The sequence below is a fragment of the Ictalurus punctatus genome, chromosome 8 (genome assembly GCF_001660625.3).
Source record: "Ictalurus punctatus breed USDA103 chromosome 8, Coco_2.0, whole genome shotgun sequence".
NCBI lineage: Eukaryota > Metazoa > Chordata > Actinopteri > Siluriformes > Ictaluridae > Ictalurus > Ictalurus punctatus.
Genome location: NC_030423.2, coordinates 18,995,019 through 19,020,980, shown reverse-complemented (window position 1 = coordinate 19,020,980; position 25,962 = coordinate 18,995,019). Strand labels below are relative to the sequence as shown.

At 39.2% G+C, this 25,962-nt stretch overlaps 3 protein-coding genes across 8 annotated transcripts; 2 read left to right on the top strand and 1 right to left on the bottom strand.

Moving 5' to 3' along the window:
* Nucleotides 1-9,478, top strand: prmt7 (protein arginine methyltransferase 7). The gene is made up of 17 exons (XM_017474466.3): nt 1-233; nt 324-360; nt 572-721; nt 821-929; nt 1,413-1,525; nt 2,413-2,642; nt 3,403-3,583; nt 3,717-3,841; nt 4,718-4,841; nt 5,245-5,328; nt 5,448-5,495; nt 5,583-5,672; nt 6,469-6,630; nt 6,898-6,972; nt 7,692-7,852; nt 8,307-8,403; nt 8,560-9,478. The coding sequence occupies exons 1-17, from the start codon at nt 118-120 to the stop codon at nt 8,716-8,718; spliced, it is 2,061 nt and encodes a 686-aa protein (XP_017329955.1). The 5' UTR covers nt 1-117; the 3' UTR covers nt 8,719-9,478.
* Nucleotides 9,479-10,791: 1,313 nt separating this feature from the next.
* ciapin1 (cytokine induced apoptosis inhibitor 1) lies at nt 10,792-19,435 on the bottom strand. Of its 5 annotated transcripts, XM_047156985.2 has the most exons (11): nt 19,296-19,384; nt 19,000-19,147; nt 18,416-18,728; nt 17,365-17,530; nt 16,334-16,477; nt 14,912-14,994; nt 13,938-14,088; nt 12,061-12,134; nt 11,651-11,769; nt 11,425-11,506; nt 10,792-11,274 (listed from the first exon to the last, which is right to left on the bottom strand). In XM_047156985.2, the coding sequence occupies exons 3-11, from the start codon at nt 18,683-18,685 to the stop codon at nt 11,164-11,166; spliced, it is 1,200 nt and encodes a 399-aa protein (XP_047012941.1). In that variant the 5' UTR covers nt 18,686-18,728; nt 19,000-19,147; nt 19,296-19,384; the 3' UTR covers nt 10,792-11,163.
* Nucleotides 19,436-19,612: 177 nt separating this feature from the next.
* On the top strand, nt 19,613-25,546 carry coq9 (coenzyme Q9 homolog (S. cerevisiae)). 2 transcript variants are annotated; one of them, XM_017474460.1, is made up of 9 exons: nt 19,613-19,785; nt 20,296-20,527; nt 21,609-21,744; nt 21,828-21,970; nt 23,336-23,420; nt 23,531-23,635; nt 24,399-24,554; nt 24,633-24,686; nt 24,996-25,546. In XM_017474460.1, exons 1-9 carry the CDS (start codon nt 19,728-19,730, stop codon nt 25,029-25,031), a joined length of 1,005 nt encoding a protein of 334 aa, XP_017329949.1. In that variant the 5' UTR covers nt 19,613-19,727; the 3' UTR covers nt 25,032-25,546. The 2 variants fall into 2 exon arrangements, with proteins under 2 accessions (XP_017329949.1, XP_017329950.1); XM_017474461.3 differs by having other exon boundaries at nt 19,668-19,785; nt 20,299-20,527.
* The last annotated feature ends 416 nt before the right edge of the window (nt 25,547-25,962 follow it).

Sequence of the window (25,962 nt, the reverse complement as noted above, 5' to 3'; positions counted from 1 at the left end):
TGACACGAGAGGGCGTGATTACGAGAAACAATATGGCGGCGCGCAGTGTAGTCACACCGGATTAGTACAAAATCTGTTATACGCCTTTCGTTGTTTGCCGTATCGGTACCATTTGTGATGATTAGTAGTAGTGGGATAATGAAGACGTTTTGTGGTCGTGCTAACCCCACCACGGGCGCGCTAGACTGGGTGGAGGAGGGAGATGAGTACGATTATCATCAGGAGATCGCCAGGTGGGTGAGAGAGAGAGAGAGAGAGAGAGAGAGAGAGAGAGTAAATACATAAATAAAAACTGTTTTGTTTTTTTTTTGCTTGTTGGTCAGGTCCTGTTATGCTGATATGCTGCATGACAGAGACAGGGTGAGTTTCATTTGTGCAAAGCTTTTTCTTTTCTTTTTTTTACCTCAGTGTCGATATTCTTCAGACCAGGTTTAATAAATATTTTTTAATAAAATAATGGCTGATCCACAACAGTTAGATCTCAAAATTCAGTCCAAACCAGCAGTTCTGATCTGCTCCAAATGCTCATTGATTTGTATTATTATTTGGAAAACTGCTTTGTATCCACCAGAATGAGAAATACTACCAGGGCATTCGAGCAGCAGTGACCCGGGTGAAGGCTCGAGGCGAGAGAGTCATTGTTCTGGATATCGGCACAGGAACAGGACTCCTCTCCATGATGGCTGTTACTGCAGGAGCGGACTACTGCTATGCCGTAGAGGTGATCTCTAAACTCTAGACTGAGCTTTGAGTGCTTTGACTGCTATAAAAAAATCACCCTGGATAATGTTCTGTGTTCTTAACTCTGTATCTCGTACAGGTGTTTAAGCCCATGGCCGAGGCTGCAGCTTGTATCGTAAAGAAAAACGGCTTCTCGGACAAGATCAAAATCATCAATAAGCACTCAACTAAGGTTACAGTTGGTCCAGGTTAGATCATCAGCAGTTCCTCTAGGACAAATTTAAAGTTCTTGGAAAAGAAAAAAATCTTAAGGGTTTTTTCCCCCCAATATATATTTTTATTTTTAACCTACCACCACTCTCATGATGTCTTCCTTAGCAAAATACAGAGTTACATTTTGTGAATTAAAATTTGTCAGATTTTATGCAGTGTGAAATGACGATTTGAAATAATTGGATCAAAGCTACAGCTCAGATTAAATACATTTTTTTAAAACAGCAAGTTTCCCTGCAGCTAAAAAGAGCAGTGAAAATACTGTATGTATTGTGTTTATAATAAGGAAAACATGGTCTCACTGTCTCATTGCACTGTATAGTCTTGTACACTCTTCACTGTTTACTTCATGATGTGGTACCTGGATCTTTGGAGGCTTGTAACATATTAATGATGATTTCTCTGGTGAATTTTGAAAGACGCTGTAATGACTGCTGCCTTTTTTCCCCCCTTTAAAGATGGAGACATGCAGGAGAAAGCAAACATATTAGTGACAGAACTGTTTGATACAGAGCTGATTGGAGAGGGAGCTTTACCCAGCTATGAACACGCACACTTACACCTGGTACAGGTACGGGCCATAACAACGTTTGTTCATTTATCATTGTTGTTTTTATTCTTTAAATTTCTTAGTTACCACTAAAGACCACTTTTATAAATATTGATGATAAATTCAGATATATTATTATTATGGAGCCAATCACAGAAAGTGCACAGGCACCCTAATGTTATTCTACCTTCTTCTTCTTCTTCTTCTTCTGCTTCCGGCATGGTGTCTATGGCAGCCCATTGAACCGTATTTTAAAAAGTTCTGAAATTTGGCACACTGACTGGGGAAGGCCTAAGGAACATTGTGACCAAATTTGGGCCAACGGCTGCTAATGCTCGAGCGCCACCATTGGGTCAAATTTGGGCCTAATTTGGAAGTACTGTACGTTTATGGTCATAACTTTTGAACCGTGTGTACAGAATTTAAAAACCAGGCATCCCTTTTCAGTTAGTTGTCCATTATAACATTATGATATACTGTATAGATAATTTAAAATGTTATTTTTTGTTTAATTAAACACAATAATTAGAAAATATTCATATGAGAAATAGTATGCATGTTATTGCTATTATTTTGATTATTATTGTAATAAATTTACTATTTTTCTTTTTTTTTTTTTTAAAGGGAGAGTGAGTTAACTGTTTGCAGTGCAACTCCTATGAAAGTATCAATGATTTTTTTTTTTTTTTTTTAGAGAGATAATGTTGAACAAACAATTGGTAAAAGCTTAGGATTTTGGGATTATCCATTAATTTGGGCAGGTACTCGAATCTGTATGGTATAGTATTATTTTCATTATGACGGTTCTGCACTCCAGGAGTTTCACAAGTGGAAGTAGTTCAAGGAAATGAGAGTTGGCTTCTTTTTTCCGGAATGAAAGTGTCCTCATGTTCACGTCCTTCCTGCAGGTGGGCTGTGAAGCCGTACCACATCGTGCCACAGTCTATGCCCGGGTGGTTGAGTCAGAGCAGCTGTGGAGCTGGGCACAGATTCAGCCCATCCAGGTGGAGGAGTGCACACTGCTGCCCCCTGCTGCAGTGACACGGTGCGCTGGAGCGCCATCTGTCTGTGATGTACAGCTCAGCCAGGTGACCCCAAGTGCCTTCGCCAACCTCGGACCCCTGTGTTCCATGTTCAGGTGGAGTTCACGCGTACTATTTATTTATCTTAATCTTACTTGTCTTATTTGTCTCTGTTGAACTTGTGGGTTAATTTGAACCTTTTTTTTTAAAAAAAATTTTTTTTTAATTTTTTTACAGTTTACCCAATATTAGCAATTAATTGAGGATAAACATTTTATACATATTCCATCAAATAGCTGAATGTTTGTATTATTTTTCCACAGTAAAATAAAAAGTTGCTAACATTTCTCAGTTCACTTAGACCTATTTCTTGCTTAGATTTTCTAATGCTAGAGTATTCAACTTAAACAAAAACCGTAATACATGGAGTTCAAAAGCTTTTGACTGGCAGCGTATCTTTTCTTAGCAATAAAATACTTTGTGTACGTATATACTCATTTACAGTTGAGTGAATATTTGCATACCCATAGAAGAAAATTAACAATTTGTATTTCATTACTTCTATGGCCAGCCCTTGCCTTTATAAGTGCCTCAAACCTTCTTCACATCTCTTCAGTTTGACCCCCTCCTTTCTGCATAATATCTCATGCAGTCTGTCACAACTTGTACACTGCTTTCTTCAAATACGTTTTGAAGACCAAGCAGGAATTCTCATTCTCTCTCTTACATACACACTTTCTCCTCATTTTCTTTCTTTCTGTCTGCATTTCACTAATATTTTATTGGCAATATTTTGTCAGAGTGAGTCACAAATGTATGGTCTGCATATGATGTTCTGTACACATGGGTGAAACCAGGTTTGCGTCTGTGTGTTAGTGTGGACTTCAGCAGGCCGGTCAGCAGCGCTCCTCATTCACACTCGTGCAGGTTTGTGGTGGAGGCCAGCGGTCGAGCTCAAGTAGTTTTGTCCTGGTGGGATTTGGACATGGACCCGAGCGGCAGCATCGTCTGCTCCATGGCCCCCAGCTGGACTTACTCTGACCCGCGCGAGTATCCTGTACGCCAGATGCAAAATATCTCACACATACATCTGTAACGTGTACAGCAAAACCTCGCCTAATGAGATTACAAGATGAAGAAATATGCAATGTGATTCATGATTTGAATGTTATGTTGTGTTTTGGGCTCAGTGGAGGGATCATTGGATGCAGAGTGTGTACTTCCTGCCTGCCGAGAGGCGTGTGTGTGAGGGAGAAGAGCTCAGTCTAACTGTCTCACATGATGACTACAGCTTGTGGTACAGCCTCTCTGATAGGTAAATACAGCTTCTTTTTTTAATACAGTTTGTAACAGAACCTCATTCAGACAACAACAAAAGATAAATATAGCTGCAGAGATGCAAGCAGAGCTTAAGTGGCCAAGCACTTTCTGGCCCCAAACCTTAGCAATGGAGGAAAACCTGAATGGACCATCAGTGCTTGTTCCCATGGAGACGTACTAAATTTGATGGCAGTACATCAAGCTGGGGGGCACAGTGGTTAGCATATTTGCCTCATACCTCCAGGGTTTGGGCTTCGATTCCCACCACCACCCTGTATGCGGAGCTTGCATGTTCTCCTCGTGCTTCAGGGGTTTCCTCTGGGTACTCCAGTTTCCACCCCCAGTCCAAAGACATGCATTGTAGGATGATTCACATCTCCAAATTATCCTTATTGTGTGAATGGGTGTGTGAGTGTGTATGCGATTGTGACCTGCGTTGGGTTGGCACCCCATCCAGGTTGTCCCCTGCCTCGTGCCCCGAGACCCCTGGGATACAACCCTGTGTAGGATAAGCAGTAAAGAAAATGGATGGATGGATGGATGGATGGATACATCAAGCTGCTACTAGGACATATGGCCTCACTTCCAGTTTTTGGTAACTTGGTGATCAAATTTGTTAAATGTCCTGAAACAGGAATTCGAGAAGTAAGTTTTGTTCAGCGTGATCTGACAATGCAATAGTTCACCTTTCATAAAGTTTAGACGAAGTTTCTAGGTGAAGGAAAAAAACAAGTTTTGTTAAAATTAAAAATCACAAAATTGTTATATCACGAACCCTCGCAGGATGCCAAGTACTGAAGGTGGATTTGTGTTTGTATGTGTTATCAGTGTGGTGGACTGGATATCTGTTTTTTTTTTTCTTTTTCTCCAGCGACCAATCTGATGTGGCCACACCGTGTTGTACCTGTCAAGCTCACCTGCTGTGGACTCGGCCGCGGTTCGGGGAGCTTAATGACCAGCGCAGAAGAGAGTGTTACCTCAGTGCTCTCCGCAGTGTAAGTACTGTTACAGTCTGCATGAACTTACAGTACATACCCTTAAGAATTACATTTTTGACAAAAGTAGTTCCTCAGCTGTGATGTGAAAATGCTTCTCAAGCTGTGTACATGAGTAAGAAAAATATTTTAAGTTTAGTAAAACAAACAAACAAACAAAAAAACCCCACAAGTGTTCTATTAATTCCTAAATGCTTGTTTTAGGGACTTCTTCCTCGTCTAGTCTCCGATTGTAATGAGACGCTAAGAGCGTGGCTTATTAAAGACAGACACACACTTGTTTGAAGCAGTTACTGTAACCGTAATACTGAGATTTGTCTTAGAGTTGATATTAGACCGTATTAGTGTCTAATTCAGTAATATAAATATAGATATTGTACAATTGTGTTTGTGTCCCTTGTAGATTCTGAGGCCAGACAGTGTGTGTTTATCAGTCAGTGATGGGAGTCTTCTCCCCGTCTTTGCACATCTGCTCGGAGCTAAAAAGGTGTGTATTTCTTTCGAGATTTGTCTTTCTGTTGTTTATCTACACTGTCTTACATTGTATAAGTTCCACGTCACTTCCAGAAATAAAAATGTTTTCTGTTTTCATTTTTTGTCTCGAAGGTGTTTAGTTTGGAAAACTCCGGAATGTCAAAGCGAGTGATCGAGCAGGTAAGACCGAGACGGAAGTGAATGTCTGAAGTGACAAAAACGGACAATTTTTAAAGCATTTCTTGTTTTTGTGTGTTTTTTGTTCAGTTTTTGGAGGTGAACTCACTGAAAAACAGCGTTCAGCTGCTAGAGATTCGGCCAGAGCAGCTGACATCAGGGGATGTGGAGGGAGAACAGGTACAACTTAATATGTCCTCAAACATTTATCAGATATAAACCCTTACCTGTCTAGTTAATTATTTTAATGAATAAATGAAACACCTTTACTTATAGTGTTATTGATTATTATATCATTGTCTTTGCTTTTCCTATTACTTTTTAAAATTTCATCTTTCAAATTTCATTTAATGTTTTCTGTTTATATTGTACATATTTATTTACATTACATTGAACTATTTCAATTTATTTTATTCTATTTTAGGTTGATTATTTAAAATGCTTCTTCCTCTCCTTCTTCTCCTCCTTCTCCTTCTCCTCCTTCTACTTCTTCTTCCTAGTAGTAGTACTTCTGTAAGTGTAATGCCATGAATGCAAATGTTTTTATTATTATTATTATTATTATTGAATGAATATTAATTTTAAAAAATCAGTCAACTAATAACAGGTTAAAAGTTGCAATATTGCTGACATTTATCAGACAATGTCTTATGGAGTGTGAATATAATTTATTGATGTTGACCTTTTTTACCCCCAAGTCAGACCCCAAATTAAAAACATTATTACATGCATATTTTTACAGGTTCCAGACAGTTATATATGATCTGTGTATATATAATGAATAGATTTGAGCCATTTTTAATAGTATTTTATTTATTATATTGAGTAGTTCTTGCAGTCATTATTATTATTATTATTATTATTATTATTATTATTATTATTATTATTATTATTATTAGGTGTATGCGGTGTGTATGTGAAAGTTCATACAGTTATATACAGAAACATGAGCATGGTTTGCGTGTCCCGCTGTTAGATCTCGGTGTTGATTGGCGAGCCGTATTTCAGTACCAGCCTGTTGCCCTGGCACTCCCTGTTCTTCTGGTACTGCCGTACAGCGCTGAGCTGCCTCCTCCGGCCCGATGCCACCGTCCTGCCTTCCTCCGCCACACTCTACCTGATCGCCGTGGAATTCCAGGTGCTTTAGTTTCTCTGCAAAAAGCCTGCAACTGACTAAACTTCTAAGTGTAGATCCTAGCATGACTATAACACATAAATACAAACATTAAAATTAAAATTAATGTTTGTATTAAAATTGTAATCAGATTGAAGCAACAACTCTGAGCAATGAATATACACCAGGCTGCACTATAGCTATCCTAGTAATCATTTTTCTCCAGTTCACTGAACAGCCTGAAGCTGTCACTTTAACACCAGGTGGCATCATTTCCCTTCTCTCTGTCAGGATTTGTGGAGAATCCGAGCCCCGTGTGGAACCTGTGAAGGATTTGACGTGAGCCCGATGGATGAAATGGTGCAGGTACACACACATTTGTCAATCAGGTAGAACGTGATGGTGCACGTTCTCCAATACTGTACAGGGGCAGATTGGCACAATCAAATATACATGAACTTGCACTAATGGTATGCGAGGACATATGGTGTTTGAGCTTATTTTTCTGTCCCATCCACTCCCATAGGGATTCTTACCAATCCTGGCCACTCTAGCAGTTATTATTTCTTTTTGCACCAGCCTGTGATGTATTCTAATGAAGTTAGTTGGTGGTGTTTACCAAAATATGGACGTTTCATAATTTAATCCACAGCGACACTAACCAGAATTGAGAGGTTAAAAAAAAAGCCCACTCCTGTTGTTGTTGTTGTTGTTGTTGTTGTTTTTGTTAGTAGTAGTATTCCAGTCCTGGTGCACACCTTTTTATTGCAAGCTTCCATCAGGTTGTTCATAACATTTAAAGAGATGATATTGGTGATTTGTGTGTTTCATAGATTTCTACTGAAGTAAATATTAAAAGAAGTAAATCTGTGTATATCAGCTGATTTTATTGATGGCAGCTGAAATGTCTAGATGAAATTTTGCACCCTAACCCCTATTTTTAGTGAGTAATGTTTGGTGATATAACATGACCATCAGCCATATCTTCATGGAAGCTCAACATTTTTCAGTGGTTTACAGTCTTTTAGAGCTGTGTGTAAAGACTGAAAAAGCACTGAGTCATGCATGACGCATCTCTTCCTCAGCGCTCTCTGGACTTCCGGGAGTCTCGTGAGGCAGAACCTCATCCCCTGTGGGAGTACCCCTGTCGAGCCCTGTCCAAGCCACACTCAGTGATGACCTTTGACTTCCAACAGTGTGTCCCTGAGCAGCCAATCAGCAGTCAAGGAACAGTGCCGCTTACTGGGTAAAAAAAAAAAAAGCTTTAAAAATAAATCTCAACATGAATCGGATCTTGAAATTTAATGCAGCGAAGTATTTACCATGGGGTAGGAGGGCCATAAAATAATCATTTTAATCAAATCATTCCTGAACCAAAACTCACCATCTGGGGTCACCATTTGGATGATTTTGTTATGTTTGCTTATTAGAGCTCTAGATTTAGAAACGGATTTCTGCACAGCTGCGCCGTACTGAGGTCTACTCCAAAAAGTGTAATTGACTTTTGATTTGATTATACAAGTCAATGTACTTTTCTTTATCACAATATATTCTTATTCTTGTAAAACAGGACATTAGATGCCTTATAACACTGCTCTGACTTATGTCAAATTCCACACTGTGTTTCTGCATTTGTTCTTGCACTTAATCTGTGCATGTAAGGAAAATTCATAACTTTATGAAATGTTTGTTTTTACCAGGAGAGGGCGCTGTCACGGCGTGGCGTTGTGGATGGAGTACAGCCTGACTGATGACATCACCGTCAGCATGGGCCTGACTGAACCCGTCAATGGGGAGGTATTTCATGGCATCCTTTACTTCTTGTAAATATTACCTGTAAATGTAGCAGTGTTTCATACGTCTGTGTGTCCCTACTCAACAAAAGAAATTGAATATTAAGTATATAATAAGCTGTTGGTGAACATGATCCTTTATACACCTGTATTTCAACAGGGACAGTGTGTGTGGAGTCCACACCGAAAACAGGGAGTGTATTTCTTACGGGATCCATGGGAAAGCTCAGGAGACGGGCAGGCAAGCATGTCCTACAATTTAACCTTCGATCCCAATATTGGTGACATCAAAACCGACTTTTCAGTCACTCGGCCTTGACCAGGTGAAATGTACTGATTCACACAGCAGTCTTTTTTTTTTTTTTTTTTTTTTTTTGCTGTGATCCAAAGAAATACTTGCACCAGTTGTTGTGTAATGTTGACGTTATCACAAATCCATTTTAATGGTTTTATTAAAGAAAATGTATGTTTTTTTTCTTAGTCCTCTTCTTAATTTTGGAAACTGTGATGCTAAGAGGTTAATTTAAAGTTTCTCAACAAAATATTTTCTGTAAATCTCTGCCCTAAACTATATCTAGGTTTCTATACACATGAACAAAACATCGGTGTAACTGAACTGTAATGTTCTGGGCAGCCATGTTTTTTTATGTCGTTATACAGAAATCTAGTTCGACTATGAACTTGTACTTGTTAATACGGAACATTCATTTGTTTAAGAACAAGCTATAGCTGAACAATGTCATTTAAATGTAGTACAGAGATATTTTATGCCTGTATTTACCAATACTTCCATTTCTTATCTACGCTAGTGTCATATCTCTAGTATAAAACTAAAGAAGCAAGCATCAGACGCCAAATACACCTTAGCCATGACATTTACGGTTAAATGTTTTAAAATTGTGTAAATTAAAATTTGTCATCAAACTATTCTGTTAAGATGCATATGATTTCTACATGTTCACGTATTCTCTACTTAAGCAGTGAAAAGTTTGTCTGCAGTGATGCTCATGAATTTGTTTGAGCTTCTTTGGTTCTGTATTGAAGCTTTTAACACATTAAATGCAGTGGAGTTACTTTGACTTGCAGTGCGTCTGAATGCGGGTCAAATCTGAAATGTAAACATGGACTGATTCACTGCAGGTATGGTGGTAGCGTTGTTATCTCACAGCTCTAGGCTCTGGTGTTCAATCCTCAGCTTGGGTTACTGTTGCGTGATCTTCCGGTGTCTGTGTTTTCTCTTCGGATTCTCAGATATCCGCTTACCTCCCAAAAAACCTGTCGGTGGATGGACTGGATAATGTAAATGGCCCCTAGGTGTGAATAAGAAGAAGCCTTTATTTTGTCACACATACATTACAGCACAGTGAAATTCTTTTCTTTGCACATCCCAGCTTGTTAGGAAGCTGAAGTCAGAGCGCAGAGTCAGCCATGAGGGGACATTAAGGGACTTGAACCTCCCAATCTTCTGCTCAGTAACCCAGAGCCTTAACTGTTGAGCAATCACCGCCCTTTGAGTGGATGTACTGGCATCTCCTTCAGGATGTTTTCCTGTCTTGTATGGATATATATCTATACATACAACATGATAGTTATATCAAGAAACAAACAAGTCAGGGATATATGACGTGATTGTGCCAAGAGGGTCGAGCTTAGTGTTCTTCAGTGTTTCATCCATCCATTTTCTATACTGCTTATCATACAGGGTCACGGGGAACCTGGAGCCTATCCCAGGGAGCATGGGGCACAAGGCAGGGTACACCCTGAACAGTGTGCCAGTCCATTGCAGGGCACATATACATTCACACACCCATTCATACACTATGGACACTTTGGACATGCCAATCACCCTTCCATGCATGTCTTTGGACTGGGGGAGGAAACTGGAGTACCCGGAGGAAACCCCCGCACCACGGTGAGAACACGCAAACTCCGCACACACAGAGCAGCAGCAGGAATCAAACCCCCAACCCTGGAGGTGTGAGGCACCCGTCCTTCAGTGTTGTGAAACTCTTGAAATTAATGAAAGTTTCTATAGAGTTTTTACTAGTTTAAAAGTAGACATGTTACAGATGCAGGCTTTTTAAAAGATTTGTCATATTGTTCCACCGCAGTACCACTGGAAATCTGAGGGTATAGTTTCTTCAAAATGAGTGCTGATCTAGAAAAAACACAAAATAGACTGAACTGTAGTGTTTGGGACAGAGCCTGTGTGTTCTTGAGATAGGCTCCTGACCTTGATCAAGCCCTCAGTGGAGATAAACGATCCACTGAATGATTGACTTTTTCTCCCTCCCTCCCTCCCTCCCACATGCTGGCTCGCTTCAACGCTAATCAACGACATTGAATATGCATTGCATCATTCCAGAAGCAGAATAACACACTCCTACTGAAACAGTGTGCAATCATTTTATTTTTGCATCAAATGCCATTCTATATTACACAAAAGCATAAGCTACATATGGTCAAGAGAACATTTTGGGGTTTGAAAAAGAAAAAACACCAGGAAAAATAAATCAATTAAACTAAAAAAAGAAAAGAGGACGGTCTGGTTTAACTTCCGTGGATCAAGTTCTGAAGGCTTATTATACTATAATATATAGTTCAGCTTTTAAACATCTAATTATTGCAGTGTTCAAAAGGCTGCATTGAATGAGTTTGATATCTCAAGCGATTAAAACCATTCAGGTGTGATGTTGATGTTGAATGACCCATGACCATAATCGAAAGGAATGGTCGAATTATCGCTTTGGGGAATTGGTATGTTTTATGTATCTGCAATCTGTGTGCTGGCCAGTACGATCTTCTCTCCTGGTTTAAACGCAGGCATGCCGAGATACGGACAGCTGGCACAGCGGAAAGCATCTCCTAAATAACACTGAGACAAAAAGAAGAATGACTGAACGTTTAACGAAAAGCTATAATGAACTGAAGGATACAGTGCAGAAAGCTGTGGATTAAGAGCTGAGGAAAGGGGTCTCGACTGAACTTGACTCAACACACTCAGAGCTGAAATGCAAACACTTACGCTTCCACAGGCGGATTTGGGTTGACTGGTTTTCTGAACGGCTTTGCTCTCCTGCTCCAGCTCCTCCGCGAGGCCACACGTGCTTCATCGAGACACGACCACACACGATCAGCAATTACAGTAATTACAGGATGGCAGATGATGTCCAATTTGAAAGTTCATAAACAACCATTTGAGTGTATTAACTGAAAGCTTTCTAGAGAGAGATCATCTCCAGCTTTCTCACCAGTTCTTGCAGGCTTTCTTCTTAGTTCCTGATTCTCCACACGAAGATGCTCTGAGCGAAGCCGGGTCGGGCTTTTTCAGGTCTTCAGCATCCAGCAAGGCGTCTGAGTCCACCAAGTCCTACACGGAGACATGAGCGAGTCTTTGTGAAAGGACACGTCAAGAAATATTTCAAACAAAACACTTCTCAGAATCCCAAAATCATTCAATTTTCATTCAACAATGAGCACAAACACATACGTCAGTGTGTGTGACTCATTTCCGTCACATGACTGCATTCATCCTGGGTTTTTTTTTCCTTCTGCATTGTATTCAAACTAGAAAATTCCACTGAATGAAAACAGCAGCATTGTATCTCCAAGACATAGTGCATGCAACACACTCATATGTAAAAATGTCATCTGTACTTACAATGTCATCATCATCCATGTCATTAGCTGAAAGGGTCCACAGTTTGGCAGCACCTGGATCGAGAGCTGGCTTTTCTGAGAAACAAGAGAGATAACCTTTAACACTCATAGCTCTGTAGTACAGTAATATTTCATTTTCATTCATTTTTCGTGTGTGAAATAATATAGAGATCTGTTAATCCAGGTACCTTTCTACGTATATATTGACCATCAGCTCATAACAGACTGCTGGTTTGTTTCCCCGAACTACAAGTCACTCTGGAGAAAGTGATTACGTTTACATGCACATTGATATTAATCAGAATTTGGCAATATTCTGATTAGTATTGAGTCACACAAACGCCGCAATCTGATTGCCCAATTCGGATTAAGATAATATTCTGATTCCCAACCTTGGATTATGCCGGTTTTAATTTGAAAATTGTTGCATGTAAACACCTTATTCAGAAAATCCACTGAAAGGAGATATATGTGCATGTTCAGTCCACAAGGAATTGTGGGTGCTAACAGATGTTCAGCTGTAGGCTAGATGTTTAACAATGGCCACTCAGGCATACTTACAACAACCGTGTATACAGGAATATTCCGATGCCTTTACACGTATAAACATCGTATTCGGAATATGGCTTCAATCTGAATATAGACCTTAAACTGAATTTGATGTGCATGTAAACTGTAGCATTTTTATTATCCTACAGATTAGCACAAGGGGAGTAGCAACAGGAGTACAGATCATTTATAGAGCTACATGTCTGGCTACTGTTTGGTGATTTCTGCTTGCCAGGATAACCAGGCTGTGTATTATTTATTTACTGATATATTCATCCGTTCATCTTCAGGGATGAGTGCTGTATAAGGGATGCGGTTGTTCCAGAGCCGATACACCCTGGTCTCGAGTAATTTAATATTTCAGTTATATCCACAATATAAACCGATCCACCATAACATTAAAACCGCCTGCCAAATATTGTGTGTTCCACTTGTGCCACCAAAACAGCTCTGAGCCGTCGAGGCATGGACTCCACAACACTTCTGAGGGTGTGGTGTGGTATCTGGCACCAAGACGTTAGCAGCAGATCCTTTGTCGCGAAGTGGGACGTCCAGGGATCAGACTTGTTTGTCCAGCACAACACAGATACTCGATCGGATTGAGATCTGGGGAATTTGGAGGCCAAGGTAACACCTTGAATTCTTTGTCATGTTTCTCAAACCATCCCTGAACAATTTTTGCAGGGTGGCAGGGCGCACCTTTCTATCACAGCCTGCGTTTTAAGCAATTTGTGCTAATTTGAGCTCTTCTCTGGGCTGGGACCAGACGGGCTAGCCTTCGCTCCTCACGTGTATCAGTGAGCCTTGAACACCCATGATCCTGTCGCTGGTTCAAGGGTTGTCCTTCCTTGGACCATTTTTGGTAGGTACTAACCACTGCATACTGAGAACACCCCACAAGACCTACTGCTTTGGAGATGCTCTGACCCAGTCGTCTAGCCATCACAATTTGGCCCTTTGTCAGAGTCGCGCAGATCCTTACACTTGCCCATTTTTCCTGCTTCCAACACATCAACTTTGACAATTGACTGTTCACTTGCTGATATATCCCACCCTTCGACAGGTGGCACTGTAATGAGAATCACATCTCAGTGGTTGTAATGTTATGGCAGATTGGTGTATACATAACTATTCATACTTAACTAAAACAGTATTCTGCAATAAACCAATCAAACCTGCATATTCCACGTTCATGATTGTATATTTGGCAGTCAAGCCAATTGTTTTCAAATTTCTTCCACTGAAACATGGAGTCAAATATATCCGCTGATATATTTGAGTGGCACAAACTTTCACGAAGACGTGAATGTTACATCAGTAAAGACTGACCTGTTTTCTTGGCAAAAGACAGTTTGAGCTGAGATGACGATCCGACCTCAAAGTTGGGTTTGGAAGCTGAAATTCGTACCCGAGACAGAGATTTTCCCTGGACATCTGTGAGCTGACTAAGTGCCTCAGGGCTCAGGGCTTCACTCTTCACCTAGGGGAGATTCACCATAAGTTAGTCAAGTCATTTATAATAGAGCTGTGTACCTCTCCTTCTGAGATGATAACAATATAACGTTAAGTGTATGTCTTTTATATTGTGTCTCATTGATCCATAATGCTTTAGTATTGTGCAAAATTGGGGATGCACAATTAATCCTATAAAGATCTACATAATTTTACCTTTATACAACCAGGAAGGAATAAACGGGGTGGTGTGAGTTACTGTTACCATCCTGAAGATTATTTTCCTATAACGTCAAGTCCCGAGGTGTTTTATTCCTCTTATATCACAGCAATTTGCCAATGAATACAGTGTTTCATTTATTACGGAATTAAACACTGTGCTTTTTAACCGTTTATAGTTCCTTAAGTAGCCTCTTTTCAGTTTTCTGTCTTGCTGTTAAGACAAAAAAATGCAGCATGTTTCCAAGAAACCACAAAACCCTCCATCTTAAAGTTACAGGTTTACCTTTGATGGAAACTGGAGACTCTTTCGTTAAAAAAACCCAAACAAACTAACTAAAAAAAAGTTAATGTCTCTTAAGAAAATGAATTACGACGAGTGCATTAATTTGAATAGGAATCAGAACTACCATTAGAGTATCAGAGAAAATTAATCAACATGTTCTGACCAATCTGATTTGAGAATTCAACACTGCTGTGGTATAAAATGTATAAAATACATAAATAAAAACATTAAAGTCAATTCTGTATTTAACAGGTATCTAGTGAAGGAATGGGGAGAAATGTCCCTGATGTCCCTAGTAGGAGCATCTGGAACACAGTGAGTTACAGTTAATGAACAGGGTTCTTACCTCTGTGACAGAAACCAGGCCGGATAGTTTGAGGGCTGACATGAGCTTCCCAGCTGTCCTGAATCCATTCACCTCCTCGGAACCTGCAGATACAAAATTATTCACTCATCCTCTTGACCTATTAAATCAGCTCACTGAGCTGTTAACTAGACTGTGTGCAAATCATGTTAAAATACACCCTGGACAATGTCTCCTCTTTTACTCCACCACGTGAGCATCCAATACACTTCCCTTAGCAACAAGAAACAATTAGTTTGACCATTTCGCTTGAGGATTACTATGTAGTGTGCTAATCAGTTGCTAATTTGCTTGCAGCTTGCTAATTATTCATAGATTCAAGTAAATAAATCATGGTAGCTGTCCTATCTAGTTGGAGCTGTGACTACATACACCCTGATTTGAATATAGCTTCAACTTGTATGTCTATTTTGGAAATATTAGGCATTTTATTGTTCTTAAATGTTCGATAACAAGCTAGCATTCCTAACTATATGGCCAAAGGTTTGTGGACACCTAAGCATCACACACATGTGCTTTTTGAACATCCCATTCCAGATTTAGTCCCCCACTAGATTTTGGACTATGGCTGTGAGGATTTTGTGCGCACTGATGTTCAGTGAGGAGGCCTGGTGTACAGTCGGCGTTCCAGTTCAGCCCAAAGGTGTTCAGTGAGGTTGAGGTCAGGGCTCTGTGCAGGACACTCGAGTTCTTCCACTCTCAATTTTGGCAGACATGTTTTCATGGAGCTCGCTTTGTACACAGGGGCATTGTCATGCTGGAACAGGTCTGGGCCTCTCAGTTCCAGTAAAAGGAAATTGTAAAGCTGCAGTATACAAAGACCTTCTATACAATTTTTTGCTTCCAACTTTGTGGCAACGGTTTGAGGAAGAACCACATATGGGTGTGATGGTCAGGTCTGAACAAACATTTGCCCATGTATTTAGGTGGATTGTTAAAGGTTGTCACAATAAAATAAAATAAACTGTCAGCTGCCATGTATAAATTAAACGGTTAGGTTAGTACCATTTACTTTTAGCAGCTAATTAGGTGGAACATGTTTGAAATATCATGCCTATTATTGCCAGTTTGCATTTTTAACAGCTACACTGTCAGATTCTGGACTGCACAATGTTTCTTTGATTGTTCCTTTGCCTCCCCAAGAAATCAGATGCAACTTCACTTGAAGTAATAAATTATCAGAACAAGAAAATATTCCCAAAGGGAAATGGTGAGGGGAAGACAGTAATGGTATGTTAAAAACAGTCCTGAAACACTGAGATATTGTAGTAATGATCATTTTGTAACCTGGTAGTAAAAATCTTTGCTTTTGGTAAATCGGGCCAGGTCAAGAGGTCAAGTATGAGTAAGATACTACTCTATTATAACTTTTATATACACATCATTCAGGAAACAGAGACTAACCTGATACTGGCTCTTCCAGGACCAGCTTCCCGCCAGGTTTCAGGACACGGGCCATCTCCGCCAGAATCTCAGAGCTGTGGACTGAAGCGGTGTCAGGAAGCAGCTGGGATAGAACCCAGTCACAACTTGAAGCCGAGTGAGAGGCTGGAACAGGAAGAAAAGCTGCTTAACCCTCACTTTCTGTCTTGTTCAGGGATATAAATTCGATATCTTGACAAATTACGTCACTTTTATGAGATTTCACAAGTATCAAAATATCTTTCTATAAACATTTTGTTTCAATTAAAAAAAAAAGAAGAAAAAATAAAATCAAAAACAAACTCTTATTGGACACAGCTGATTTCATGTTGAATTTCGTGTTGAATTTTAAAATAGGAACTCAATTAGGGTGTGTTTCAAAACACTACTGTTTTATTGTCAGTTTGTTACATTGTACATTGTCACCCTGTATATATATCCTAATATACAGGGTGTCCGAAAAGTCAGGAACCGATGAGAGTAAAACTACATATACTTAAGTTTATATTTATTATTTACAACATATGTGCTACACATTAACAGTTACGTTCTAGACAATTTCTCAGTTGTTGTTGTTATTGACATGTCTTATAGTATCCTGATATGATATTTTTCTCATACTGCCCACCCCTATTGATTAGCAACACTGTGTCCCTGTGACTCAGGCCAGCTCTTTAGATGTTAAAACAATTGAATTCATTCATCTTCAGTAAGCACTTTATCCTGGTCAGGGTCAAGGAGGATCCAGAAACTCTCCCCCAGTGAGTGAGGCAAGAGTACACTCTGGATGGGATGCCAGTCCATCACAAGAGTACCACGCACACACACGCACGCACGCACACGCACGCACACGCACGCACACGCACGCACACACGGTCAATGAAAACATGAAATGAACAAGGCTTAATATAACAATCACTTCGGTAATGCTGCATTTAGAAGTCAGATGGATATACCATAGTATACCAAGATACTACCAACAAAAGCTCCAGAGATGCTGTGTAGTAACTCACATATCTGGAGCCTTTCCATGTTCTCAAGGGACACCAGGTTCTGGCCACCAACCACAGCACTGACACCCTCAGCAAATTCCTTCAAAGCTGTAGGAGAGGATGGTTGGGTCCACACCACCAATACTTTATCTCCTTGTTTCAGTCCAAGATCTGCCATGACCACCTGCTAATAAAACCAGTTATTATATTAGTGACTAATACAACAAAGCATACAATGACTCAGCAGAAACATGACTTAGGGGTTTTTCCATGAGTCATGCAGAGTAAATCAGGTAAACAGAGATGCCGTGTTTTATCGTTTTGTGGAGTGTAATATATACACACACACACACACACACACACACACATTATATATATTTTATATGCCATAATTATGTTTGCATTATATAAAAATGCCATAATTGTAATTATACTCTTTTAATAGATAAAGATCGGGCCAGATTATAGTTAAAAACACAACAGTAATCCTCAAAAACAGTGAATAATTTAGCTTACAGAGGATATAAAAAGTCTACACAGTCCTGTTAAAACCGCAGGTTTGCGAGATGTAATACATGAAACCAAGATAAATCATGTCCGATCTTTTTCCACCTTAAATGTGTTATAGCAACCAACAAAATTCAAGTGAAATCAAATAGAAATGCTTTAGGCCAAAAAAGTAAAAGAAAACTTACAATAACCTGGTTGCTATCCATTATTTGCTTGATCTTAACTAGAACCCCAGTCCCAGCTGAATAGCATCCATCCCACAGCATGATACTGCCACCAACATGCTTCACTGTGGGTATGGTGGTCTTTGGGTGATAAACTGTCTTGTTTTTGTGCCAAATGGATCTTTTAGAATTATGCTCAAAAATTCTACCTTGGTCTCATCAGATCATGACACATTTTGGCACATGGTTTGGGATGATTTAGGCATAGTTGGATGTTATTTTTTCCCCTCATGAGGAAAGGGTAAAAAGAAAGGGGGCATAGCCACCCTACCCCATAGTCCAGGCATGTGAAGAATACGCAAGATTGTTGTCACATGCAGGGAGCGACTAGTACTTGCCAGATATTCCTGCAGCTCCTTTAGTGTTGCTGTAGGTCTCTTGGCGGCCTCCCTGATCAGTTTCCTTCCTGTCCTTACGTCAATTTTGGAGGGACGTCCTGTTCTTGGTAACGTCACTGTGGTGCCCCATTTTTTCCACTTGTTGATGATGGCTTTCACGGTGTTCCATGGTACATCTAATGTTTTGGAAATTCTTTTGTACCCCTCTCCTGATCGGTACCTTTCGACTATGAGGTCCCGTAAATGCTTTGGAAGCTCTTTGCGGCCCATGGCTTCAGCAATCGGATGGAACCAAGAAGGTGTCAAGAAAATCCTACAGAAACAGCTGGTCTTTATTTGGAGTTAACCAGAATCACTATATGGGTGACAAGTGTATGACAATGACTTTTGAACATTTGCAGCCACATGCCCCATTTAAAGTGGTGTGCACATTTACGCAACCAGGTTGTAAGGGTTTTTTTTTTTTTGTCTTTTTCTTTCCGAAAACTTTTTGTATTTGTTTTTCACTTGAATTTTGTTGTATCCTATATCACAAATGCCTATCATTTAAACAGGGGTGTGTAGACTTGTGATAGCCTCTGTACCTTGAGAACTCCAGTGTTAATGCTGCCGCTTCATGTTGACTCACGTGGACACCTACTCACTGGATTTTTTTCTTACATATCAGTTTTCAGAGATTTGCATTTAATTCAGTCGACAAGATCATGTTTTATTCAAGTGATTAAGCTTAACCTTGTGTTGGATGTGACGCAATATCAGAAAACACAAACAAAAATAACAACACAGATTAATTAAAATGACGTATTCCTCTTAAATATTACAAATATATCCATGAACATGCTTATTTTATTTTATTTTTTAAAAATGCGGAAATACTTACTAATATGTTTAAATGTTCGCCAGATGTAGGATTCAACTTGCCGTCGTTACTGTCCGGTGAGCCGACTGATTCAGGTGTCGCGATAAAATGACGCTTCGTTGCTAACGTTAGCGCGCTATTCGGTTTCGGAACCGCAATAAAAAAAATAAAAATAATAAATAAATAAATAAAAAACGACTTAGCTTCATTGCTAATAGTTTTAACAATACTAAAATAAATTTACAGCAGGAAGTTTAAATATTAACTAACAATTAAAATGTGATATAAAATACATTCTGACATTTCTAGCGAATAGTTCACTTCCTTTATAACTGCTAACATTAGCATCCATTAGCGGCAAGGCTAGCCTTGGTTACCTTGAGTCGCGCGGTAATGACGTCGCCGCGGCTCACATTATTATTCTAAAATAACAGCTCCCTGTCCGCTGTTGATATGGCGGCGTTGGTGCGAGGCCTTCGCACTGGAAGAGCCCTAATGGGTCTCGGCAGCGGTAAGCTGGGCCTAGTGAGTTGCTTTCTGTCCTGTTGTTTTGTATTTTAAGGCTTTATGCGTATTTTCTGGCGAGAACTTATTCTCTGCATGTTTCCTTTGTAAATTTGATAACTAAGTCATATGATATTGCAAGGTGACCCTAAAGCTTGAGTCTCAGTCTCGGTCTCAATATCTTACTTTAAAGTGAATAAAGTTGATGTTTTGGATTGTGCTTTTATTTATTTATTTATTTGATTAATCCCGTTTTTAGATCCTTAGCCAGAAAGTGATATGGACTAAAACTTTAACAAACAAAACTGCAGCAGAGAGATCCTTAGAAGTTATTTCTATGAAATATGTTTTATACAGAAGTATTGAGAGTCTGTTTTCTGCTATGTTAACCAATTAATCTGAAATACCAATGCATAGAATCAAAATCAGAGGTTCAATCATGTTTAAGAGGTATTATTTTGCATGACATTGAGAACTGTCCTCCTTTTTAATGAAAGTATTTTCTGTGCATTTGCAGCAGTAGTGGTCCGAAGCAGCCCTCGTCCCCAATACAGAGCACTGACACGGTCCTTCCATCGTGCTGCCATCCTCAGATTTACTGATGACGGAAAAATACACCAAAAGACACCGCTTCCATCCGACCGTGAACACCAGCAGACCCAGGATTCAGGATCGAGTCAGTCATTTTCCTCCACAGAGCAAACCTTTGCTAATGATGCTCAGCATGAGGAACCGCAGCCTAACACCAGGTTAGAAAGTCCAGCTCTCCTATACATCACACCTCCTACCATAACATGCTCATCTTGGGGCAGTTTTTTCATTAAGTTTGATCATTAAGTAAATTAAAAAAATCAAACCAGATCAACAATACTGCTGTTTACTTGTATTCATGCATGCATGCATACATTTATGTATGCATACATGGCAATAAATAAAATAAAATAATACATAAATGACAGTATCTAAATAAAGTAAAGTAACAGATCTATTAATAAATAAAATAAGGTAACAAACCTACTAATTAAAAAATTTGAATAAATTAATGCACATTGGCCAATAAATAGAAATTAAAATTAAGTCTTGCTCCCATGCCAGTAAATAAATAAAATAACATACAACTACCAGTAAATAAATGAATAAAATAAAATGTAACATGCCTGTCATTAAATAAATATTATTAATGGTAATCTTCCAGTAAATAAAAAAAAAACCCACATGTAAAAAAAAATAAATAAATAAAAGCACACTTGCCAGTAAATGAAGAAATAAAATAACACCTGTAAATAAATAAAATAAAATAACACACCTGTCAATAAATAATGAATAAAATTACACACAGCTGTCAATAAATAAATAAAATGAAATGAAGCGTACCTGCCAGCAAATAAGTAAATAAATAAAAACAATGACAAATGAATGCAATAAAAAATAAATTTATGAAAACCTGCAAATAAATAAATGAAATAAGATGCACCTGTCTATAGTTAATAATAATAATTCTAATAATAATAATACAAATGAATAATGACCATAAATGAATACAATAAAAATAAAATAATGCGCACCTGCCGATAAACAAAATAAAGCACAGCTCCCCTGCCAGCCAAATATGAATAAATATTTCTCTGAGGCCCAAGTATAAATTGCCGTAACAATGTCATTATTGCCATTTATGTTTAAATTGTTTAAATTTGCCGTTCTGTGTTAGTCATTCATCAGTGTGATTACAGGCACAATAGCAGATGCAGTTATTTTAAGCATTGTTACTGGTTTGTTCATCTACATATAAGGTTAATATCCTTTGCGCTTGTTGTCCACATTGTGTGTCAGTTATCAGGATCAGAGCGGTGAACAGGCAGAGGATTATGAGACCGAGGAGCAGCTGCAGACTCGTATCCTCACCACTGCGCTGGAGTTTGTACCCGAGCACGGCTGGACTGTGGAGGCCATCGCTGCAGGAGCGGAGGTTTGGAGAACCGACGATGTAATGATGTGATTGATATTAAGAGGTTTGTTGTGTAACCTTCTGCCATTTTTGCTGTAATTCAGACTCTTGGCCTGTCTGCTGCCTCTGCTGGGATGTTTAATAACGGCGCAGGAGACCTGGTGCTACATTTCATCAGCCAGTGCAACGCTGAACTCGTAGACATTCTGGCAGAGCAGAATAATCAGGTCCAGCTCGGACAAGCAGAGTAAGTATCTTTTGAGCATGTTTTAAAAATTCATAATAGACTTTGAATTTAACAGTAACTAATCAGGACCGGGTTATATGAGAACATTAGAGAAAGGAGTCCGAAAAATTCCTGGGAAGATTAGCCATGGTAATCTACCAGAGCCAGACCTAATATAATTCCTAATAAATTCTCATGACTTCAGTACGAACAGAAGCTGATATATTACCAGGAAAAAATGCGCTGACAAAATATCTAATAAAGCAACAGCCGAAAGGCCAAAAAAAGGAGGAACAGGAGAAATATCTGTTAATCGGCGTGATTCAGAAATAATGAAGCTGTTTCTTCACTTGTCCAGGATGCATAATTTATGACCAAATTACCAGCAGACTCTTGAGAATGTGACAAGCAATCAGACATGGCTGATAAACATTTCACTAAATCTGTTCATTTGTCACAATGGGGCTCATTTATCGATTATTAATAAAAGTGTGGACACCGAACCAAAAATCCCCACCAGCTTTACAGACTTTTCAGTAACGCTATATTTCTCTTTGCTCACATGCGTATGTTGAAAACTGCCAGTCGACCTGCAAATGAAGAATTTAGCGCCGGCCATAAAACGCTAAAACGTCCAGTAACGCAGATCAGACACTGCACCTCATCGGCTACTGTAGACGCGCACCAGCTTACTCTTTCTATAGGGTGACAGTTCTTTTGTGCTAACTGAACAGTTAGTCTCAATCTAGCTTTATCTTAATTTATGAATTTGTATTGGATTTCCTTCTTTCCAGTCATGAATCATTAATGTGCAATTACTGTAAATAGATCATTTAATCTTGACCGCATAATCCATATCAAATCCCAGTATAAAGTTTCCAGTTATACGATTTGAAGCTGATCATTTGAGGTTAACATTAGTGAGTCTCTTTCCTCTTCTTTGACTTTCATTTACACAAAATGTCAGGAGCCAACCGGCTTTTCGTGAATAGCGTATTTCTTGTGTAAACGCTCCTGTGAAAGATTTCCTAAATAAATTTGTTTGTACCCAGCTTGATAAATGAGGCTCCCTGACTGTAAAGGGAAGTTTTGTGTGACAGCGCATCGCAGTAAATACCACTGATAATATGAACGCCACAAACTATAAATATTACAGAAAACGCTGTAATATGAACTGTAGCATCCTGGGTTTTGAGTGTGAGAACAGTTTGAGTCGCATGCTTGGTAGTCCAGTATAGACCCAAAATCCACATAGAAATATGGTCAATTTCAGACCAAAAAAATATCGTGTGTGTGTAAATACAGATAAGGGTAAATTTGCCCAGATTTCCAGGTTAAATATAGTCCTTTTTTTGTGGTCCTTATTTGTATATTGATCCCTTTCAGAAAGAAGGAGACAGCCGAGTTCCTGAGGGATGCAGTCGAGACTCGCCTCCGGATGCTGATTCCGTACATCGACACTTGGCCGCAGGTGATAGGAGCCATTTCCCCACAGGCATAGCCTTACATGCGTATAAATATTCTAGTAAGAATCTGAGGTTGTAAAAGGCGGGGATGTGTGTTTTGTATATGACTCTGTAGGCGATGAGTGTACTGCTGCTTCCTCACAACATCCCAGACAGTCTGAAGCACCTCTCCACCATGGTGGATGACATCTGGTACTACGCAGGAGATCGCTCCACAGATGTCAGTGTCTCCTCTTAACCCTCCTTGCGCTCTCTCTCTCTCTCTCTCTCTCTCTCTCTCTCTCTCTCTCTCTCTCTCTCTCTCTCTCTCTCTCTCTCTCTCTCTCTCTCTCTCTCTCTCTCTCTCTCTCTCTCTCTCTCTCTCTCTCTCTCTCTCTCTCTTTGTGTGTTTTCCATGTCTTTGTCTGAACGAGTCACTTATCTGCACTCTTTTTCTCCTCACACTCACTTTCTCTCTCACACCATCTTCCTCATGTCTTATTCAATCTATGTTTGTCTGCTTTTATGATGTTACTGAAATAGATGTTTGGTGATGCATATTATTATATCATTTATTTCATACACCTACCAGTGTCGATAGTCTCAGAAATTATTCTCTTTGGAAAGTCATCAAGAGGGAGGGTGTTCTTAGTTTCTTGCTGATTTGACAGGCTGTGATTTATTTTGTATTATTAACTTTTATTGAGAGAATAAAGAGGTTACGAGTAACAGGAGCTAATTTGCTTCCCTTTGGACCTTGACACCACCTTGTTTGTTGATTTTTTTTCTGTAGTAGCATGTTGATTTTTATAGTATATAATGTATATAATATATGAAATGACAATTGTGGTGTTTTTTTTTTTGTTTTTTTTTAAAAAAAGAAAGTTTTTCCAAACAAATGTTTTGTAACTTGATGTAAATAGATGTCTGGTGTCAATAGGACATCTATTAAGTATTTCTATTAAATGTTCTAACACAGTGCTTTTCTCCTGCTGATGTTTTAGCTGAACTGGTACACGCGTCGTGCAGCGTTAACAGGAATCTACAACACCACAGAACTTGTGATGCTGCAGGACACATCGCCTGACTTTGAGCAGACTTGGACCTTCCTCAGCAACCGTATCCAGGATGTGGTCAATGTAGCCAACACGGCTAAACAGGTACAGAGGACTTTAGTGAACAGTGGTGGGCTGAGATTCTCTGATCAGGCTGGTTTTTTCACTCTGTTTTTGTTGTAGGTGAAGTCGACAGGAGAGGCTGTAGTGCAGGGGTTTATGGGTGCTGCAGTCACGGTTAGTGCACTTAATTCAGATACAGTCTTGTGCAAATGTTTGTGCACTCTAGAGTCAAATTGCCTGTTTTGTTGCTTTGCTCCCTGCAGAAGTTGTCAAGGTGAACATCAATATTAATATTTAGAAAATCGTGCATGTAGTTTGACCAGGAATGACCAAACTTTTCCATACACTTCTCTGTACATTTATGTACAAAAATCTCTTAACAAACCTGACTTAATCAAATAAATTTAAGTGAGTAGGCTTCAAGATTGAAAAGCACATGTGCACTGTGTTCAAAATTGACCCAGCTGTTTCTCTCCATTGCAGCTGAAGAACCTCACAGGGTTGAACCAGAGAAGATAAACCAGCCTCCACTTCTCCATTTCCTCTACTCTTCATATGTCATGCTCTGCAGTCACGTTATGAATGTCTGACACTCTGATCATTGACCACTGTGAGGAGCGCTTAAGTCACTTTGCTGTTATTTTAAATATAGTTTGAATTGAGGTATTTAATTTGTGTGCTCAGTCACATTGATAGTTTACCTGTGCCAAAGCTCTCAAGTTTGACTGATCTGTACAGCTACCATGCTTTACACTGCTTTGAGAAATCTTCCAGCTCTGTGACTCCGCTCTAATCTATGTAATTGAACAATGATGGGCTTTTGATTAGGTGGGGTCAGTAAATTTGCACAGAGCAGGTTAATCGGCTCTGATTCAGACCCCTGATTCAGTGCATGAGCTTTGTTTTTGCGCCCTGTATAAACCGTGAAGCAGATTAAATGTATGTTGTACTTGAAATTAAACTTGTCATTAAGTATTGTGGCTAATATTTGAGTTTCTTGATGAAAGAAAAAATAAAGCAATATTTGAATTATATTTAAAAATGTTTTTGTGGCAATTGTAAACAGATGGTTGATTTGGTTTGTGATCAGCAACAAAACCCTGTTGGCAAATTTTATATATATATATATATATATATATATATATATAAATCTCATTTGGGATTTGTGGTGTTCCCTAATGGGGTTTAATGTATTTCTTGTGGTCACTGTAGTGGTAGTTTAAAGGAATGTGTTGTTCATAATGGTACCTAATGCCTTTTCTAAATTTATTCTCCCTATGAATGAAGATCCTATTGGGTTCAGGTGGTTTGTAGTGGTAAATTGATGGATGTGTACCCCGGCTTGTGCCCCGTGCCTCCTGGAGATAGGTTCCAGGTTATAAGCGATATAATAAATGGATTGCTGGATGGATGGATAAAAGAAGCCGGCATGGGTGATGTTTAAAAGTAA

Excerpts from the sequence above, each read along its gene's own strand:
- prmt7 (XM_017474466.3), top strand. The coding sequence starts at position 118 with ATGATTAGTAGTAGTGGGATAATGAAGACGTTTTGTGGTCGTGCTAAC. Across the intron at positions 1,526-2,412 it reads CACACTTACACCTGGTACAG|GTGGGCTGTGAAGCCGTACC; the intron begins GTACGGGCCATA and ends TCCTTCCTGCAG. Across the intron at positions 6,973-7,691 it reads CGATGGATGAAATGGTGCAG|CGCTCTCTGGACTTCCGGGA; the intron begins GTACACACACAT and ends TCTCTTCCTCAG.
- ciapin1 (XM_047156984.2), bottom strand. The coding sequence starts at position 18,685 with ATGGGCCGCAAAGAGCTTCCAAAGCATTTACGGGACCTCATAGTCGAA. Across the intron at positions 14,995-16,333 it reads CCTGGAAGAGCCAGTATCAG|GTTCCGAGGAGGTGAATGGA; the intron begins GTTAGTCTCTGT and ends TTGTATCTGCAG. Across the intron at positions 11,770-12,060 it reads ACATGGATGATGATGACATT|GACTTGGTGGACTCAGACGC; the intron begins GTAAGTACAGAT and ends GTCTCCGTGTAG.
- coq9 (XM_017474460.1), top strand. The coding sequence starts at position 19,728 with ATGGCGGCGTTGGTGCGAGGCCTTCGCACTGGAAGAGCCCTAATGGGT. Across the intron at positions 23,636-24,398 it reads CAGGAGATCGCTCCACAGAT|CTGAACTGGTACACGCGTCG; the intron begins GTCAGTGTCTCC and ends CTGATGTTTTAG. Across the intron at positions 24,687-24,995 it reads TTATGGGTGCTGCAGTCACG|CTGAAGAACCTCACAGGGTT; the intron begins GTTAGTGCACTT and ends TCTCCATTGCAG.